Source organism: Salmo salar, chromosome 20 (assembly GCF_965601325.2).
Source record: "Salmo salar chromosome 20, fSalSal1, whole genome shotgun sequence".
In the NCBI taxonomy this organism is placed as follows: domain Eukaryota; kingdom Metazoa; phylum Chordata; class Actinopteri; order Salmoniformes; family Salmonidae; genus Salmo; species Salmo salar.
In genome coordinates, this window is record NC_138310.1 from 47,332,501 (window position 1) to 47,350,598 (window position 18,098).

Here is an 18,098-nt window from a genome sequence, read left to right on the forward strand (position 1 = left end):
GGGGTGGATGGTAGCAGGGTGGGGTGGATGGCAGCAGGGTGGGGTGGCTGACAGCAGGGTGGAGTGGATGGCAGCAGGGTGGGGTGGCTGACAGCAGGGTGGGGTGGATGGTAGCAGGGTGGGGTGGATGGTAGCAGGGTGGGGTGGATTGTAGCAGGGTGGGGTGGATGGCAGCAGGGTGGGGTGGATTGTAGCAGGGTGGGGTGGATGGTAGCAGGGTGGGGTGGATTGTAGCAGGGTGGGGTGGATGGTAGCAGGGTGGGGTGGATGATAGCAGGGTGGGGTGGATGGTAGCAGGGTGGGGTGGATGGTAGCAGGGTGGGGTGGATGGCAGCAGGGTGGGGTGGCTGACAGCAGGGTGGGGTGGATGGTAGCAGGGTGGGGTGGATGGTAGCAGGGTGGGGTGGATGGCAGCAGGGTGGGGTGGCTGACAGCAGGGTGGGGTGGATGGTAGCAGGGTGGGGTGGATGGTAGCAGGGTGGGGTGGCTGACAGCAGGGTGGGGTGGGGTGGATGGTAGCAGGGTGGGGTGGATGACAGCAGGGTGGGGTGGGGTGGATGGCAGCAGAGTGGGGTGGATGGTAGCAGGGTGGGGTGGATGACAGCAGGGTGGGGTGGATGGCAGCAGGGTGGGGTAGATGGCAGCAGGGTGGGGTGGATGACAGCAGGGTGGGGTGGATGACAGCAGGGTGGGGTGGATGGCAGCAGGGTGGGGTGGATGGTAGCAGGGTGGGGTGGATGACAGCAGGGTGGGGTGGATGACAGCAGGGTGGGGTGGATGGTAGCAGGGTGGGGTGGATGGTAGCAGGGTGGGGTGGATGGTAGCAGGGTGGGGTGGATGGTAGCAGGGTGGGGTGGATGACAGCAGGGTGGTGTGGATGATAGCAGGGTGGGGTGGATGGTAGCAGGGTGGGGTGGATGGTAGCAGGGTGGGGTGGATGGTAGCAGGGTGGGGTGGCTGACAGCAGGGTGGGGTGGATGACAGCAGGGTGGGGTGGATGGTAGCAGGGTGGGGTGGCTGACAGCAGGGTGGGGTGGATGGCAGCAGGGTGGGGTGGGGTGGATGGTAGCAGGGTGGGGTGGATGGTAGCAGGGTGGTGTGGATGGTAGCAGGGTGGTGTGGATGGTAGCAGGGTGGTGTGGATGGTAGCAGGGTGGGGTGGATGGTAGCAGGGTGGTGTGGATGGTAGCAGGGTGGTGTGGATGGTAGCAGGGTGGGGTGGATGGTAGCAGGGTGGGGTGGATTGTAGCAGGGTGGAGTGGATGACAGCAGGGTGGGGTGGATGGCAGCAGGGTGGGGTGGATGGTAGCAGGGTGGGGTGGATGGTAGCAGGGTGGGGTGGATGGTAGCAGGGTGGGGTGGATGACAGCAGGGTGGGGTGGATGATAGCAGGGTGGGGTGGATGGTAGCAGGGTGGGGTGGGGTGGATGGCAGCAGAGTGGGGTGGATGGTAGCAGGGTGGGGTGGATGACAGCAGGGTGGGGTGGATGGCAGCAGGGTGGGGTGGATGGTAGCAGGGTGGGGTGGATGGTAGCAGGGTGGGGTGGATGACAGCAGGGTGGGGTGGATGATAGCAGGGTGGGGTGGATGGTAGCAGGGTGGGGTGGATGACAGCAGGGTGGGGTGGATGGTAGCAGGGTGGGGTGGATGGTAGCATGGTGGGGTGGATGGTAGCAGGATGGGGTGGATGGCAGCAGGGTGGGGTGGGGTGGATGGTAGCAGGGTGGGGTGGATGGTAGCAGGTTGGGGTGGATGGTTGCAGGGTGGGGTGGATGGTAGCAGGGTGGTGTGGATGGTAGCAGGGTGGTGTGGATGGTAGCAGGGTGGTGTGGATGGTAGCAGGGTGGGGTGGATGGTAGCAGGGTGGGGTGGATGGTAGCAGGGTGGGGTGGATGGTAGCAGGGTGGTGTGGATGGTAGCAGGGTGGGGTGGATGGTAGCAGGGTGGTGTGGATGGTAGCAGGGTGGTGTGGATGGTAGCAGGGTGGGGTGGATGGTAGCAGGGTGGTGTGGATGGTAGCAGGGTGGTGTGGATGTTAGCAGGGTGGTGTGGATGGTAGCAGGGTGGGGTGGATGGTAGCAGGGTGGGGTGGATGGTAGCAGGGTGGGGTGAATGGTAGCAGGGTGGGGTGGATGGTAGCAGGGTGGTGTGGATGGTAGCAGGGTGGTGTGGATGTTAGCAGGGTGGTGTGGATGGTAGCAGGGTGGGGTGGATGGTAGCAGGGTGGTGTGGATGGTAGCAGGGTGGTGTGGATGTTAGCAGGGTGGTGTGGATGGTAGCAGGGTGGGGTGGATGGTAGCAGGGTGGGGTGGATGGTAGCAGGGTGGGGTGAATGGTAGCAGGGTGGTGTGGATGGTAGCAGGGTGGTGTGGATGGTAGCAGGGTGGTGTGGATGGTAGCAGGGTGGGGTGGATGGTAGCAGGGTGGGGTGGATGGTAGCAGGGTGGGGTGGATGGTAGCAGGGTGGGGTGAATGGTAGCAGGGTGGTGTGGATGGTAGCAGGGTGGTGTGGATGGTAGCAGGGTGGTGTGGATGCTTACACCCAGGGGCTAGTCCATGTCTGTTCTAGGTTTCAGGTTTCAAATGGCACCCTATTTTCTGGATGTAGTGTACAACTTTTGTCCAGGGTACATAGGGTATAGTGCACTCTATAGGGAATAAGGATGGGCCCACTGTTACTGTGATTCCATTCAGGTGTTGCCGGTGTGATGCAAGCCATCGTATCCAGCTTCAAGCACCGCTGTCATGACAACACTGTCACTAAAGGGACATGTGTGTGTGTGTGTGTGTGTGTGTGTGTGTGTGTGTGTGTGTGTGTGTGTGTGTGTGTGTGTGTGTGTGTGTGTGTTTGTGTGTGTGTTAGTGTGTGTGTGTGTTAGTGTGTGTGTGTGTGTGTGTGTGTGTGTGTGTGTGTGTGTGTGTGTGTGTGTGTGTGTGTGTGTGTGTGTGTGTGTGTGTGTGTGTGTGTCTGTAATTACAGTTGGGCTAGTGACACTTCAGGAGAGTGGTGCCATCTATGAGAGAGGGGTTATGATAGTAATGGACCTGGTAGCAGAATGATTGGTGTGCTGCTCACGTAGATTGTAGAAAATGGGGTGATGGAGAGAAAGAGAGAGAGAGAGAGAGAGAGAGAGAGAGAGAGGTAGAGGGAGCGAGAGAGAATACTGTTATAGTCGATAGTTTTGACTATCATATTTATCATGTGCACTTTTGCATGTTTGTGTGTGTGTATGCATGTGTGTGGAGGGGAAATTCCTCTCTCAGGGTTGGGAGTCCTTCCTGTCGTAGAGCTGTGTTTGTACAGCCTGGCTCAGCCGGGATATCCTACCCTGCCCATGTCTGAGGGCTCAGAGAGAGGTGGAGAGTGACGGGAGGGGGGGGGGGGTCATAGTGCCCATCAGAAATGGAGTGAGAGGGATAAAAGAGACAACAGAGAGAGACAGAAAGAGAGAGAGAGAGAAAGGAAGAGAGAGTGCCTATCAGGGAGAAATGGAGAGAGAGGCACACCTGGCTCCATGAGCTTTGAGGAAAAGGAATGTGGAGGGTTAGGATTGTGGGCATACATGGGCATCTGTCTGGGTATCATTCATTCAAGCCTTGTTTTATTTATGGTAGACTGGAGGGGAAGGGAGGGAGAAACAATCAGACAGTTTCCAGCCATTTATGGCTGTTTAATTTCCTTGTTGTTATTGCTTCTTGTTTTGGGAACTCCCTCTCGTTCTCTCTCCATGCTAACACAGCCGTTAAGAAGAGGGCATAACTGTGGAGACCTGGAACTGTGGTATATCCAAATGGAAAAAGGCCCCATCGTCCTTCCAGCCCACAGCAACATTAACCCCAGACTTTTTGCGGATGGAGAGGTTACGAGTGGTAAAATTAGCAAATTGCTCCCAGAACAGTGGTTTCAGAAAAGATGAAATAAATGACAGTTCTGCAAGAGATGATAGACATTCCATGGAAGTTTTCCAGAGGAAATAGTGGAGTTAGGAAAGTCGTTGAGTGTCCTCTTGGGCAAATCAACTTCAATTATAAGTGTTTTAATGGTTTCTTCCTGCCTCTCAATTCACTGCCGTGACACACTTTCAGCCCACTCCTCAGCTCTACATGACACACACGCACGCACACACACACACACGCACACACGCACGCACGCACGCACACACACACACACACACACACACTGCACTCCCACACACACTCCCACAGCGACATTCCACCCTGACAAACACACAAATACACACTCACACAGGTGCACCATGCTCTCAGACGTGGAACACCATCCACGTCACTCCCCGGCTCTGTCATCCCTTCTGCTATTATTGTTCCAAATAGCAAAACAAATCACGGTGTTGTCGTCCCTTTATGCCATAGTTTGTACATCTCAATTGTCAGTAGAAATCACACATTTGTTTCAGCAAGTCAGCCATATCAGCTATGTTTTTTAAAAAGGCAGTAAATGAGGCTGAATGAACTGTTTCGCTGCCAGACAAGGCTCCACTGATAGCCAGGTGTAGTGGTGGTAAGGTGTTGGAACTCTGCTGTTGGGACAGCTGTATGTAGGCCCTAACAGTTTGTCAGCACCGTTTGTCACCGTTATAGTGCAATTCGTGTATTGTTTAGTGTTGTGTAGTGGCTTTACTGGCAGGCATAAAACATTTTTTAGGGGTTTTGCCCCACCAAGATTTACATGCTAAAATCACCACAGTCAGTGGCCATGTGTCTCGTTAATGTTATTTCATTTCCTCTCTCTCTGGTCACAAACACACACACAAACACACAGGCACACACACACACACTCACCATGTACTCACTCAGGCCAGTTTTTTTTACATGTATTTTTTAACGCAGCAACCTTAGCAACATATCTGTGTATTTCTAACCAGACTTGTAAGAGAGCGACTGGAACCAGTCTGTTGTGGTGTAACTGCAGGGTTGAGTGATGAGGAGAGAGGGAAATATCATGCGTCAAAAGTGTGTTTGTATGTTTCTGTCAGTGTGTGAGAGAGTGAGTGGATATATGTGGGGGTGCTAGGGGTGTATGTATTCGCAGTATGTATTTAATAGCAGACTATTGTGGTTAATAATAATAACAATGATTTGGTTGGTCACCTATATTTGTCCTATTGTTGTGTGTATACTTGTGTGTTAAAATGTTGGTATGCTTCTGTGCATCTGATTTGCGTATCTGTGTTTATTGCGTTACTGATAGATGACATTTTGAAGTGTGTTGGGCAGTGTATCTGTTTTGTAGTATAGCATTATTGGAAAGTAATGCGATATGGTTTTTGATAATGATCTTTATAGCACAGTTCACATCAAACAATTGGACAATTCCACGGTAACGGAATTGCATCGAGACTCAGATTTGTTACTGAAAATGTGTGCCAAACTAAAAACATTGATTTTAAAGTTTAACAAACCATACAAGTCTATGCACCATGACTACTTTAAACAATTTACAATGATTTTGTTTTACAAAAACGCGTTTACTGGAAGAACAGTGCAGATGCCAAGTTTGGTAGCAGAATTTTGGTAAAATCTAACCTCAGTTTTTTATGTTTTCCAAGAACTTTTGTTAAATATCTGCTCTGAATGTCTGCAGAAAGAATGGGCTGTCAGCTATGACACGACACCTTGACTTTGAACAAGTCTATTTTGGTTATTGAGCTACAGTAGGTGAAGTGGATTTACACATGGTAATGGAACTGCGGTAATTGGAATTTCATGATGGGTCCCTGACGAATAATTATTTATATAAATGTCATTCTCTTCATTGCGATGTATTCTAAATAGATACACAAAGGTATAAATATTCAATATTCTCCTTTGCATATTTGGGCATTATTCTACACACTGAATATTATTTTAATGAGCTCTGCCCCCCAAAAGAACAACATTTGGTTGTTCCAGACAGGACCAAATCTAAACCAATCATAGACGTCTATATTTCCTATGTTTGGACATCAAAGTACAGCGCAGTAGATTAGAGTAGAGTACTCGCTGTGCCCTTGAGCAAGGCACTTTAACCCTAATTGCTCCTGTTAAGTCGGTCTGGATGAGAGCTTCTGCTAAATGACAAAACTGTAGAGTACAGTAGAGTTCAGTTATAGTGTACTCAACTCTAGTGTGTTCTACTGTGTACTGAACTCTACTTTTCTTTACTGTACTCTATTGCGTGCTGTACTGCGCTGTCCAAACTTGTCAACCCAACTGTCATTTGGATATATTTCTAATATCTTTAAAAACTTGTCTGGTAGATGATGTTTTCTAAAACTCCTTTCCCATCTGTTTGACCAGAAATGTAATCTTTTGCTTATTGCTTATTTTTAGGATGGAAAATGGCAGCATTAGCAAAAGGTCTGGTCATTGGTACACCCTTCCTGAGTGCGTGTGTCACCTGGCTGTGTGTGTGTGTGTGTGTGTGTGTGTGTGTGTGTGTGTGTGGTGTGTGTGTGTGTGTGTGTGTGGTGTGTGTGTGTGTGTGTGTGTGTGTGTGTGTGTGTGTGTGTGTGTGTGTGTGTGTGTGTGTGTGTGTGTGTGTGTGTGAAGGGTGGGGCAGCGGTAGGCGAACAGAGGGAGAGAGATAATGTGACATTTGAAATGTATCTATGCCTTTGGAACATTTGTGAGTGTAGTGTTTGCTGTTCATTTCTGATTGTTTATTTCACTTTTGTTTATGATCTATTTCACTGGCTTTGGCAATGTAAACATATGCTTCTCATGCCAATACAACCCTTAGAATTTCTTTGAATTGAGAGAGAGAGAGAGAAGGGGGATGAGAAAGGTGTACTTAGCTAGTAGCCTGGGAGCACGCTAACACTGAGGTAGCGGTGTGTGTGTGTATTGGACACTGCCGAATTCCCTACCCAGAAGTCTTCCGACAGGATGTCCAAACCGATGATGACTTCTGACCATAATCACCGCTCCCTTGTCCCACCCCCCTATAGAAATAGAATAGGTAGAGCGGTCACTGTTCTTCAATTCTAATTTGCCACTGTCCACGCACTAGTCTATAATGATTTTCCAATGTTCTGAGAGATGACAAACATCAGTGAATCCAAATGGTCCATCATCCCGAGCCACAAACACCCTGCTTGCACTCTGGGAGGTCTCGATGGCTCTCATTAGCACTCTGACTGATGCGGGCTGCCACTGTGTGTGTGTGTGTTAATGGGGGTGGATTGTAAACACTCAAGTAGACTGAGGGATGTCTCACTCCCCTTCTCTAATCTGTGGTGTGTGTGTGTGTGTGTGTGTGTGTGTGTGTGTGTGTGTGTGTGTGTGTGTGTGTGTGTGTGCGTGCGTGGCGTGCGTGCGTGCGTGCGTGCGTGCGTGCGTGCGTGTGTGTGCGTGTCTTGGCGCTGCTCTCCACTCTACACATCCTCCCCTCACCTCTTCCTCCCCACCTCTTGTTTACCTGTCTATTATGCTGTGATCTGTTGTTCTACGCTTTCTCCGATGCACCTTCTTCATCCACTGTCTCCTGACCTCACTCCTCACGTTGTCACACATTTCCATCCTAGAATTCCAGCCTCCCTTTCTCTTCATCCTGTGTCTGTATTCTCTCCCTTGCTTCCCAGTGTGTTCTCCTGAATGTCTCTATGGTCGGTCTAAAGCGCACCTACCTATTTATTCAGTGCCCAATCTCTTATCTTCTCTGTGCGTCCTCACCTCAGGTCACACACGCGTGCATGAACGCACACACGCCCTCAGCGTCTCCACTCCTGTGCATCTACCCCGCCCTTCATCTTTCCCACCCCACTCCTGAATGTCTTTTCCAACCTCTAATCAACTACCCTCTACACATTTTTACACCTACTCCCTCCTCCCTCCATCCCTCCCGTCATTCTTAGGCATATCATTTACTCTCGGCTCACTTACTATCTTTTATCTTATATTCCGCCCTCTTTTCTTCCGTCCAAACTCACCTTCCATCATCCATCTCTCCATCTCTCTCTCCCCCCCCTCGCTCCACTCATCCCCTCGGCGGTGGGCCCTTAGAGAAGAGTCGTGACTGCACATCCATGCAGCCCTTTAGGAGGACACCCTACCCACAATGCATGGCGGGGTGATTTGCATGGCAGCTGCTGGAGTGTTTCGGAGAGAGAGAGCAAGAGGAGCGGTGGAGAAAGGGGGGACATGGGTCTGAATTATTCATTGCTGAATAATTCAAACCCATGTCTATAACAACAACAACAACAAACACCTGTCCTCCTTATCTCCCCTGAGTCGGGTATCTCAGTAAATCCAAATTCGTAAGATCTCTGCTGTTTGTCCCTGTCTTCTGTACAGGCCCTGTTGTAGCCAGATGTAGTAGCCTATACAGTACTCTCTCTCTATATATCTCTCTGTCTCTCTTTCTCTGTCTCTCTTTCTCTGTCTCTCTCTCTGTATTGCTGCTTTTTTAAGGTGCTGAATTCCTAATGGTTCACCCCACTCTGTCGTATCATGCAAGCATACCTGGGGCCGTGCTGATCTAGGATCTGTTCATATAACATTATTTGTTATGATCTAAAAGGCTAAACTGATCCCAGATCAGCACTCCTACTCTGAACAAAACTTTGTGGATATGGGCCCAGTCCTATTAAATCTATGACCTGGAAAATAGAAAAAAAATGCTAACCTCCTCCCTGTCCTTAAGGGCCTGGCAGAGCTGCCAGAATGCTCCGTAGATGTGGGTGACATGGCTCCCTTGGGGTAGCCTAGTCTGGCATAACACATCAGTGCTTCTATATAGGGCTGACACAATGTCCTTATAACCCTCGTAACCGCTGTTTTTGTAATGATGAGGTTTGCATGTCTTGGGGGTATGATATTTGTACGTCTGTAACTTTCTCACTCATCAATATTCACATTAAATTCAGGATTATCCGTAATCATGGCGCATCCACATTATGGTAGAAGTGTTTAGAAACATATTCTATTCTTATTGTACAATAAGAATAGAATATGTTTCTAAACACTCCTACCATAATGTGGATGCGCCATGATTACGGATAATCCTGAATTAAATGTGACCATTGATCATTTCTATTGGGCTCAAAATGATCTGAAATGCAACCAAAACACAACAAAGCATCCAACAAATGTGTAGAGTCACAAGCTTGATGTAGTCATTGTGTTCTATGAATATGGGACCAAATACTACACTTTTTTTCTACTTTAATACAGATAAGTGAATTTGTCCCAATACTTTTGGTTCCCTAAAATGTGGGGACTATGGACAAAAAGTGCTGTAATTTCACCCAATATGGATAAAATACCCTCAACTTAAAGCAGTCTGCACTTTAACCTAATAGTCATGGTTTGATTTCAAATCCAAACCTTTTGAGTATAGAGCCAAAAGAAGAAGAAAAAATGATTCACTGTCCCGATAATTATGGAGGGCACTGTATATACAGTGCATTCGGGAAAGTATTCCGACCCCTTCACCTTTTCCACATTTTGTTATATTACAGCCTTATTCTAAAATTGATTAAATCATTTTTTCCCCCTCGTCAATCTACACACAATAGCCCATAATGTTTTTTTAGAAATGTCAGCAAATTTATTACAAATAAAAAACTGAAATATAACATTTACATAAGTATTCAGACCGTCTACTCAGTACTTTGTTGAAGCACCTTTGGCAGCGATTACAGCCTTGAGTCTTCTTTGGTATGGCGCTACAAGCTTGGCACACCTGTATTTGGGGAGCTTCTCCCATTCTTCTCTGCAGATCCTCTCAAGCTCTGTCAAGTTGGATGGGGAGTGTTGCTGGAGAGCTATTTTCAGGTCTCTCCAGAGATGTTCGATCAGGTTTAAGTCCGGGCTCTGGCTGGGCCACTCAAGGACATTCAGAGACTTGTCCTGAAGACGGAACAGCTTGGCATTCGTGCGGTTGAGTCCGTTTCAGTGGTAACATGGACTCTTTGAAACTTTGTTGCTCCTTGCTGAAAGCTAGAATGTTCATTCAAATTGTGTTAACTGATGTGGCATATGCAATGGAATGGTTTTTCTTCTGTAATGTCAGTTGAGTTGAATCAACAAATCACAGGACACATTGATGGGTACACTTCCTGCTTTTACTTCCTGCTTTGCTCTTATGGCCAAAGATGGTGGATAAGTTAAGATAGTTCCGGGCTGGCTCTCCAATGCGGTAGTAGCTGATTAATGTCTACTTTGTTCATTGACTGTAATGTAACCAGAAAAAATGAAGGATTAGGGTGTTTTGCTATGGGTACACTTGCAATGGCAGCCAGTCCACCCATTATGCCATCAATGGGGACACCCGTTCTATTCAATCTATTTATATGGCGGCACCATGTAGTCAGGAGCAGAGGAGAAAATGTGTGTCAGATAAAAAAAAAATTGTATATATTATTACTATTCTTTTTTTTTTTTTTGCTTTTCTAACTGTTATTACAGTGACCACGGTCATTTGGCTGGCCAATTACCATCATCCAAAATCCCCCAAACCCACCGTCACAGCCCTACTGCTATATGGATTTTATGAACGTTTCTGGAGTGAGTCAAAAATGACATTCTTCTTCACACTGTGAGGTTGCAAGGTTGTAATTTGTTTCATTTAATCGGTAGTCCTTCTGTGAGCTACTATGTGTTCTTGGCTAGCTCTCTAGGGTGTTTACGCCAGATTGTTGTTAAGCACTTTGTGACAAATCTATTTGTATCAGAACTACATACGCAGATAAAACTGAATTGACTGGACCTTGTTCTCTCTCTTTGTCCTCCACAGAAATCTTTCTCCTTGGTTTTAGAGGTTCTGGACCATGACAACGAAACATCAGAATCAGGTAAGGCTGGAGAGAGAATTTCCACAGTGTGTGTGTGTGTGTGTGTGTGTGGTGTGTGTGTGTGTGTGTTGTGTGTGTGTGTGTGTGTGTGGTGTGTGTGTGTGTGTGTGTGTGTGTGTGTGTGTGTGTGTGAGAGAAGCAGAGAAAGAGACAGACAGACTAAATTGCCTTCTTTCTTTGAGCACAGCCAGACTCTCATACTTTCCCACACACTTTAAAGGAAAATAAGCAGTGATACAGACAGGGAGGGAGGGAGGGAGGGAGGGGGGGAGGGAGGGAGGGAGGGAGGGAGGGAGGGAGGGAGGGAGGGAGGGAGGGAGGGAGGGAGGGAGGGAGGGAGGGAGGGAGAGGGACATAGAGTTCATGTGGCCCCCTCCCCGTTTGTGACCCGGGGCTATGGTTCCCCTCTGTCCTCACTGGGTCCCCTTGCTGTCTCGAAAAGGAGGCACAACCAGTATGTGACTGTTTTGAATGTGTGTCGGTGTGCAGGGGAGATGCAGTGCAGCAAATCTGTATGCTTTTACGTGTCTGTGGGTGTGTGTGTGTGTGTGTTTCTAATTGTGCCTGTACGTGTGTGTCAGTGTTTCTGAGGTCTCCAAGGTCAGACCCTTTATTTACACACTCCGCTCCTTGTTTCTGCTCATAATCAGAGAAATCTGCATGATAAGGAATGTGAGCAGCATTCTCTAAAAACAGACAGACACACTACATGACCAAAAGTATGTGGACACCTGCTCTTCGAACATCTCATTCCAAAATCATGGCGTTAATATGGAGTTGGTCACCCTTTGCTGCTGTAACAGCCTCCACTCATCTGGGAAGGTTTTCCACTAGATGTTGGAACATTGCTGCGGGGACTTGCTTCCATTCAGACAAGAGCATTAGTGATAGTGGGCACTGATGTTGGGCGATTAAGCCTGACTCGCAGTCTGTGTTCCAATTCATCCCAGAGGTGTTCGATGGGGTTGACGTCAGGAGTCTGTGGAGGCCTGTCAAGTTCTTCAACACCGATCTCGACAAACCATTTCTGTATGGACCTCGCTTGTGCACTGGGGCATTGTCATGCTGAAACAGGAAAGGGCCTTCCCCAAACTGTTGCCACAAAGTCGGAAGCACAGAATCGTCTAGAACGTCATTGTATGCTGTAGCATTAAGATTTCCCTTCCCTCGAACTAAGGGGCCGAGCCCGAACCATGAAAAACAGTCCCAGACCATTCTTCCTCCTCCACCAAACTTTTCAGTTGGCACTATGGTAGTGTTCTCCTGGCGTCCGCCAAACCCAGATTTGTCAGTTGGACTGCCAGATGGTGAAGCGTGTTTCATCACTCCAGAAAACGCGTTTCCACTGCTCCAATGGCGACGAGCTTTATCGAGGGAAAGATGAACGGAGCAAAGTAAAGAGATCCTTGATGAAAACCTGCTCCAGAGTGCTCAGGACCTCAGACTGGGGCGAAGGTTCACCTTCCAACAGGACAACGAACCTAAGCACACAGCCAAGAGAATGCAGGAGTGGCTTCCGGACAAGTCTCTGAATGTCCTTGAATGGCCCCGCCAGAGCCCGGACTTGAACCCGATCGAACATCTCTGGAGAGACCTGAAAATAGCTGTGCAGCGACGCTCCCCATCCAACCTGCCAGAGCTTGAAAGGATCTGCACAGAAGAGATGGGAGAAACTCCCCAAATACAGGTGTGCCAAGCTTGTAGTGTCATACCCAAGTAGACTCGATGTTGTAATCGCTGCCAAAGGTGCTTCAACAAAGTACTGAGTGGAAGGGTCTAAATAGTTATGTACATTTATTTCAGTCTCTTTTATTTTTGATAAATTAGCAAAAATGTATAAAAACCTGTTTTTGCCTCGTCGTTATGGGGTAGTGTGTGTAGATTGATGAGGGAAAAAACAATTTAATACTTGTTAGAATTAAGCTGTAACTTAACAAAAACGCCAAAACGCGCTCTTCAATTCTCATTACATACTCACTAAGACACACAAACACAAAGATGCACCTATCCTTTCTCATTCCTCTCGTTCCCCAGACCTTCCCTTTCATCCTCTCCCCCTGTCTCCCTTGTTCTTCTGCCCCTCCTGCCCAGTAAAAGGCTGCAGACAGACTCAGCCAAAAGATGAGTGGAGAGATAATGAGAGGCTGGGAACCAAACCACAGACCTCCTCCTCTTTGTCCTTCTCCTTCTCTTTTCCCTCTTCCCTCCATCTCTCTTTCCCTCTGCCCTTCAGCTCCAGTTGTACGCCTTGTTTGCGCCATCCCTCGTTCTCCTGAGCTCCTGAAAGATTCTGTATTTTTACCACATTGGGTTTAAAGCCCCTTTCCCGACTTCCAGCTTAGATCAGCTCAAACCCATCGCAGACATCCTAGTCAGGGCCGACTTAAAGCCCCATAGCCCTAATCAGGATGGATTACAACACTGTAATGTAACTGTCTAACACAGAGCCACAGAGTCCTTGGACAGAGACGGAGAACACAGTGACAACGCTGTAAAACATCAATGACCTTCATCAACTCTTTGGAATGGAGATAGTTCTGTTCCCCAATGATTCTCTCTCTTTCTCTCTCTTTTTTTATGTGAATTAGTATATATATATATATATATATATTTGAACCGCCCCCCACTCTCTGTCACTCTCTCTTTCTCTCTGTCTCTGTCTCACTGTCACTCTCTCTGTCTCTCTGTCAGTCTCTCTTTCTCCTACTTTCTCTTTCTCTCTCTGTCTCTCTCTCTCACACTTTCTCTCCCTCAATCCTTTGTCTTTCTCCCCCTACACTGTCTTTAATGTGTGTTTGGGGACACATATCAAGGTGTTTGTGCGTTGATGTATTCACTTGTATCAGTCTATTCATCGATTTGTTGGCCCAGGTGATTTGAAAGGTAGAAAGAGGCATTATCCCCCCGCGCAGTGTGTGTTCTTACACACCGTCAAGGACAAACACTTCAGATCCAATACGAGCAGTGGGACACAATCACAAGATTATAGTGAGATTTCCTCTCCTGCCCACTGACACGATCTGTGTGTGTGTGTGTGTGTGTGTGTGTGTGTGTGTGTGTGTGTGTGTGTGTGTGTGTGTGTGTGTGTGTGTGTGTGTGTGTGTGTGTGTGTGTGTGTGTGTGTGTGTGTGTGTGTGTGTGTGTGCATGTTCTTCCCCACTGAGACCTCTCTCTCCGTCTGTTCCGGTCGTAACTGTGCCCATTTCATCACGTTAACGGGACAGTCATACTGCATACTCTCATACAGACTTTCTCACACTCTCTCTCTTCTCTCTCTCTCTCTCTCTCTCTCTCTCTCTCTCTCTTTCTCTCTTTCTCTCTCTCTCTCTCTCTTTCTCTCCGACTCTGTCTCTCTGGTAGAGCACTTTACCGTGGGCGATCAAATTAGCTGTTGGACTCATCAGAGGTGTAAAAGTAATGGAAAAACATGTGCTGCTGTAGCAGTAAGTTCAAGAGCTTCAGCGAAACACACGCACACACACGGACGCACGTGTGGAGAATGGCGGGGGGGGTGTAGCTGGGATAACAACACCCTTAGTGTCCGCTGTGTTCCCTCTCCCCTTTCAACCCCCTCTCCCTAACACACACACTCACACACACACACACACACACACACACACACACACACACACACACACACACACACACACACACACACACACACACACACACACACACACACACACACACACACACACACACACACCAGCCAATATGTGCCCCTGTTTTCATTCTTTTGTTTCAAACCCAGATGATCTCATCCCTCCAACAGGAGTTTTGTTATGTGTGTTATTATCTCTCTCTCTCTCTCTCTCTCTCTCTCTCTCTCTCTCTCTCTCTCTCTCTCTCTCTCTCTCTCTCTCTCTCGTCTCTCTCTCTCTCTCTCTCTCTCTCTCTCTCTCTCTCTCTCTCTCTCTCTCTCTCTCTCTCTCTCTCTCTCTCTGTCTCTGTCTCTGTCTCTCTCTGTCTGTCTCTCTCTCTCTCTCTGCTCTCTCTCTCTCTCTCTCTCTCTCTCTCTCTCTCTCTCTCTCTCTCTCTCTCTCTCTCTCTGTCTCTGTCTCTGTCTCTCTCTGTCTGTCTGTCTCTCTCTCCCTCTGTCTCTCTCTCTCTCTCTCTCTCTCTCTCTCTCTCCTACCCTCTCTCTCTCTCTCTCTCTTAGGCCCATCATTCTCTCTTTCTCTATCTCTAGCACCATCTCCCCGCCTTCTAAATACACATTCTCACAGTACACTGTCCAGCTCTCTCATATACACACATTCCCTCTCACACACACTCCCTCCCTCTCTCTCTCTCTCTCGCACACACACACACACACACACACACACACACACACACACACACACACACACACACACACACACACACACACACACACACACACACACACACACACTGCTTTGTGTGGGCTAATACCCTGTCAGGGGGGATTATAACCGAGGTGGAGATGACAGACCCTCTGGTAAATCCCCCCAGGGTCAGCAGCTCTCTCACCATGTCACCACCCAAACTCTGTTCCATCTGCACCCTCACCCTGTCCCGTCTACCACGTCTGGCCTCACCCTGTCCCGCCTACCACGTCTGCCCTCACCCTGTCCCGTCTACCACGTCTGGCCTCACCCTGTCCCGCCTACCACGTCTGCCCTCACCCTGTCCCGTCTACCACGTCTGGCCTCACCCTGTCCCGTCTACCACGTCTGGCCTCACCCTGTCCCGTCTACCACGTCTGGCCTCACCCTGTCATCGCCTCCTCATCAGTAGCTCTTGCAACATGTCACCACCATGCAGGGTGGTGTGAGCCTCTTCCCTTTTCGTTCTCTCTCTTCCCTTTAGCTTCTCTCTTTACCTAAACACTGTCTCTTCTCTACTGTCTTTCTCTCAGGGCAAATCTAACTGTCTCTCTCTCTCTGTGTCTCTCTCCCTCTCTCTCTCTGTCTGTCTCTTTCTACCTCCACCCCTGTCTCGCTCTCTCCTTCAGGTCAGGCTGGTCTGATCGAGCGTGTCCTCCTGTCCTCCATGTTGAATCCCGGCGAGCAGTGGCAGACGTACCGTCACCACGGACGCACGCTCAGCCTGGAGTACCGCCTGCGGTACCGCTGTGACTCCAACTACTACGGCCCCTTCTGCAACAAGTTCTGCCGGCCCCGGGACGACTTCTTCGGACACTTTGGCTGTGACCTCAGCGGCCATCAAGGTCTGCAAGGAGGGCTGGACCGGACCGGAGTGTCAAGAAGGTGAGTGAGGGCTACCTGGTGGTGGACAAGGGTTTGTTTGTGTGTCTGATATTCTGTTGGACTTCCAGTAGTGAAGAGGAGACATTCAGCAACTCTTAGAGGACAGTGGAAGTTGATAGAAAATGCTTCTAATGTGACCTTAGCCTGCGTATGTCAATTCCTATTGTAAGTACGTTATGCCAAGGTAATACCCAAGGTAATAACCATCAAGCCTGTAAAATCCCCTTAACCCCTAAAATCCCCTGACAGTTTATTTATAAAGTCACATTATCGCCATGATTCCAGCCTGTGAGTCATCTTTAAGGCGACCTCACACTCTGACCTCTGACCTGAAGCAGCAGTCTTGCTGAGGTGAGACTAAATCAAGGAAATGATGGCGGAAACTATGGAGGATATGAGCCTGGAGTAATGACATCCTGTGTCCCTCCCTCCCTCCCCTCCACTCCCTCCCTCCCTCCCTCCCTCCCTCCCTCCCTCCCTCCCTCCCTCCCCTCCCTCCCTCCCTCCCTCTACTGCCCTCCTCAGTCCCATCTCACTTCCGACCTCAGCACGGTGCTGATTGGACTGGACGCATACAGGAAGTGGCATCATTTGTTGAGAGACGTTAGTTGAAGTTTGTCCCCAGAGAGACATAGAGGGTTGTAGAGTGCGGAGAGCACTGAACGTTACCATAAATGGTAACTTCCCCACCTGACGTCAATGTTCTGTTGTGTGTGTCGTGCCTTCTTTGATGAAGGGGTTGTTTTGTGTTACAGCGGTGTGCAGACAGGGCTGTCACCAGATCCATGGCTCCTGCACTGTGCCTGGAGAATGCAAGTGAGTCTGCTCCTCCTTGCTGTCGAAATGAACATCTATTATCACAGACTTCCCTGTATCTCACCTCTATAAAGCCTGCAAAACAAAGACCCTCTCCCTCCCCTCTCCCTCCCCCCTCCCCTCCCCTCCCTCTCCCTCTCTCCCGCTCCCCCTCCCCCTCTCCCCTCCCTCTCCCTCTCCCCCTCCCTCTCCCTCTCCCCTCCCTCTCCCCCTCCCTCTCCCCCTCTCCCTCTCCCCCTCTCCCTCTCCCTCTCCCCCTCCCTCTCCCTCTCTCCCCCTCCCCCTCTCCCTCTCCCCCTCCCTCTCCCTCTCCCCTCCCCCTCTCCCTCTCCCTCTCCCTCTCCCCCTCCCCCTCTCCCCCTCCCTCTCCCTCTCCCTCTCCCCCTCCCTCCTCTCTCTCCCTCTCCCCCTCCCTCCCTCTCCCTCTCCCCCCTCCCCTCCCTCTCCCCCTCTCCCCTCCCTCTCCCTCTCCCTCTCCCCCTCCCCCTCCCCCTCTCCCTCTCCCTCTCCCTCTCCCCCTCCCCCCTCCCTCTCCCTCTCCCCCTCTCCCCCTCCCTCTCCCTCTCCCCCTCCCTCTCCCTCTCCCTCTGTGTTTGTAGGTGTCACTATGGCTATCAGGGTGCTCTGTGTGACCAGTGTGTGACGTTCCCCGGCTGCGTCTATGGCAGCTGCATTGAACCCTGGCAGTGTGTGTGTGACGTCAACTGGGGAGGCCTGCTGTGTAACAAAGGTGAGTTCTGTGTGAGTTTGTGGAGCACTGACTTCTGTATCAAGAAGAGTCGACTATCGATCAGAATAAGCCATGCTTTGAGAGTGCTTGTGCGTCAGTCTGTTTTCCAGTGAGTGAGTGAGTGAGTGAGTGAGTGAGTGAGTGAGTGTTGACCGGTGGGGTTCACATCCTTACCCAGGCACAGCCCCCTAATCACCTATATAAGGTAAGAGAACACCCTCTGGGCACTCTAGTAACTCTACAATAGCCCTAAACACCCCTCCCACAACATTACAAACATCTCCCCCAACGTTGCCCTGAGTCCCAGTGTGGGAGCCCCTGGGAGCCACATGAGGGGCCAGCAGCGGAGCATTGTGAGGGGAAAGGCGATAGCCTTGGGTAAAGTGAATGTGAGCTGGGCTGGGTTGGGTCCTGCTTAGCTCGGTGGGGTACTGAGCCTCTCCCTGTCCCTCCATTCAGGTCGCCTGTAAAGAGGCTCAGTCACAAAGAGAGCTGAACACGGCAGAGAGAGAGAGCGAGCGAGAGAGA

General features: G+C 49.7%; 1 protein-coding gene across 1 annotated transcript in view; it reads left to right on the top strand.

The window, feature by feature from the left end:
- LOC123729227 (uncharacterized) overlaps positions 1–18,098 on the top strand; it is a 41,654-nt gene that overhangs the window by 15,473 nt on the left and 8,083 nt on the right. The window contains 5 exon segments of the mRNA XM_045703505.2: positions 10,736–10,793; positions 15,769–15,980; positions 15,982–16,024; positions 16,780–16,840; positions 17,440–17,570. Coding sequence (XP_045559461.2) covers positions 10,736–10,793; positions 15,769–15,980; positions 15,982–16,024; positions 16,780–16,840; positions 17,440–17,570 — 505 coding nt within the window.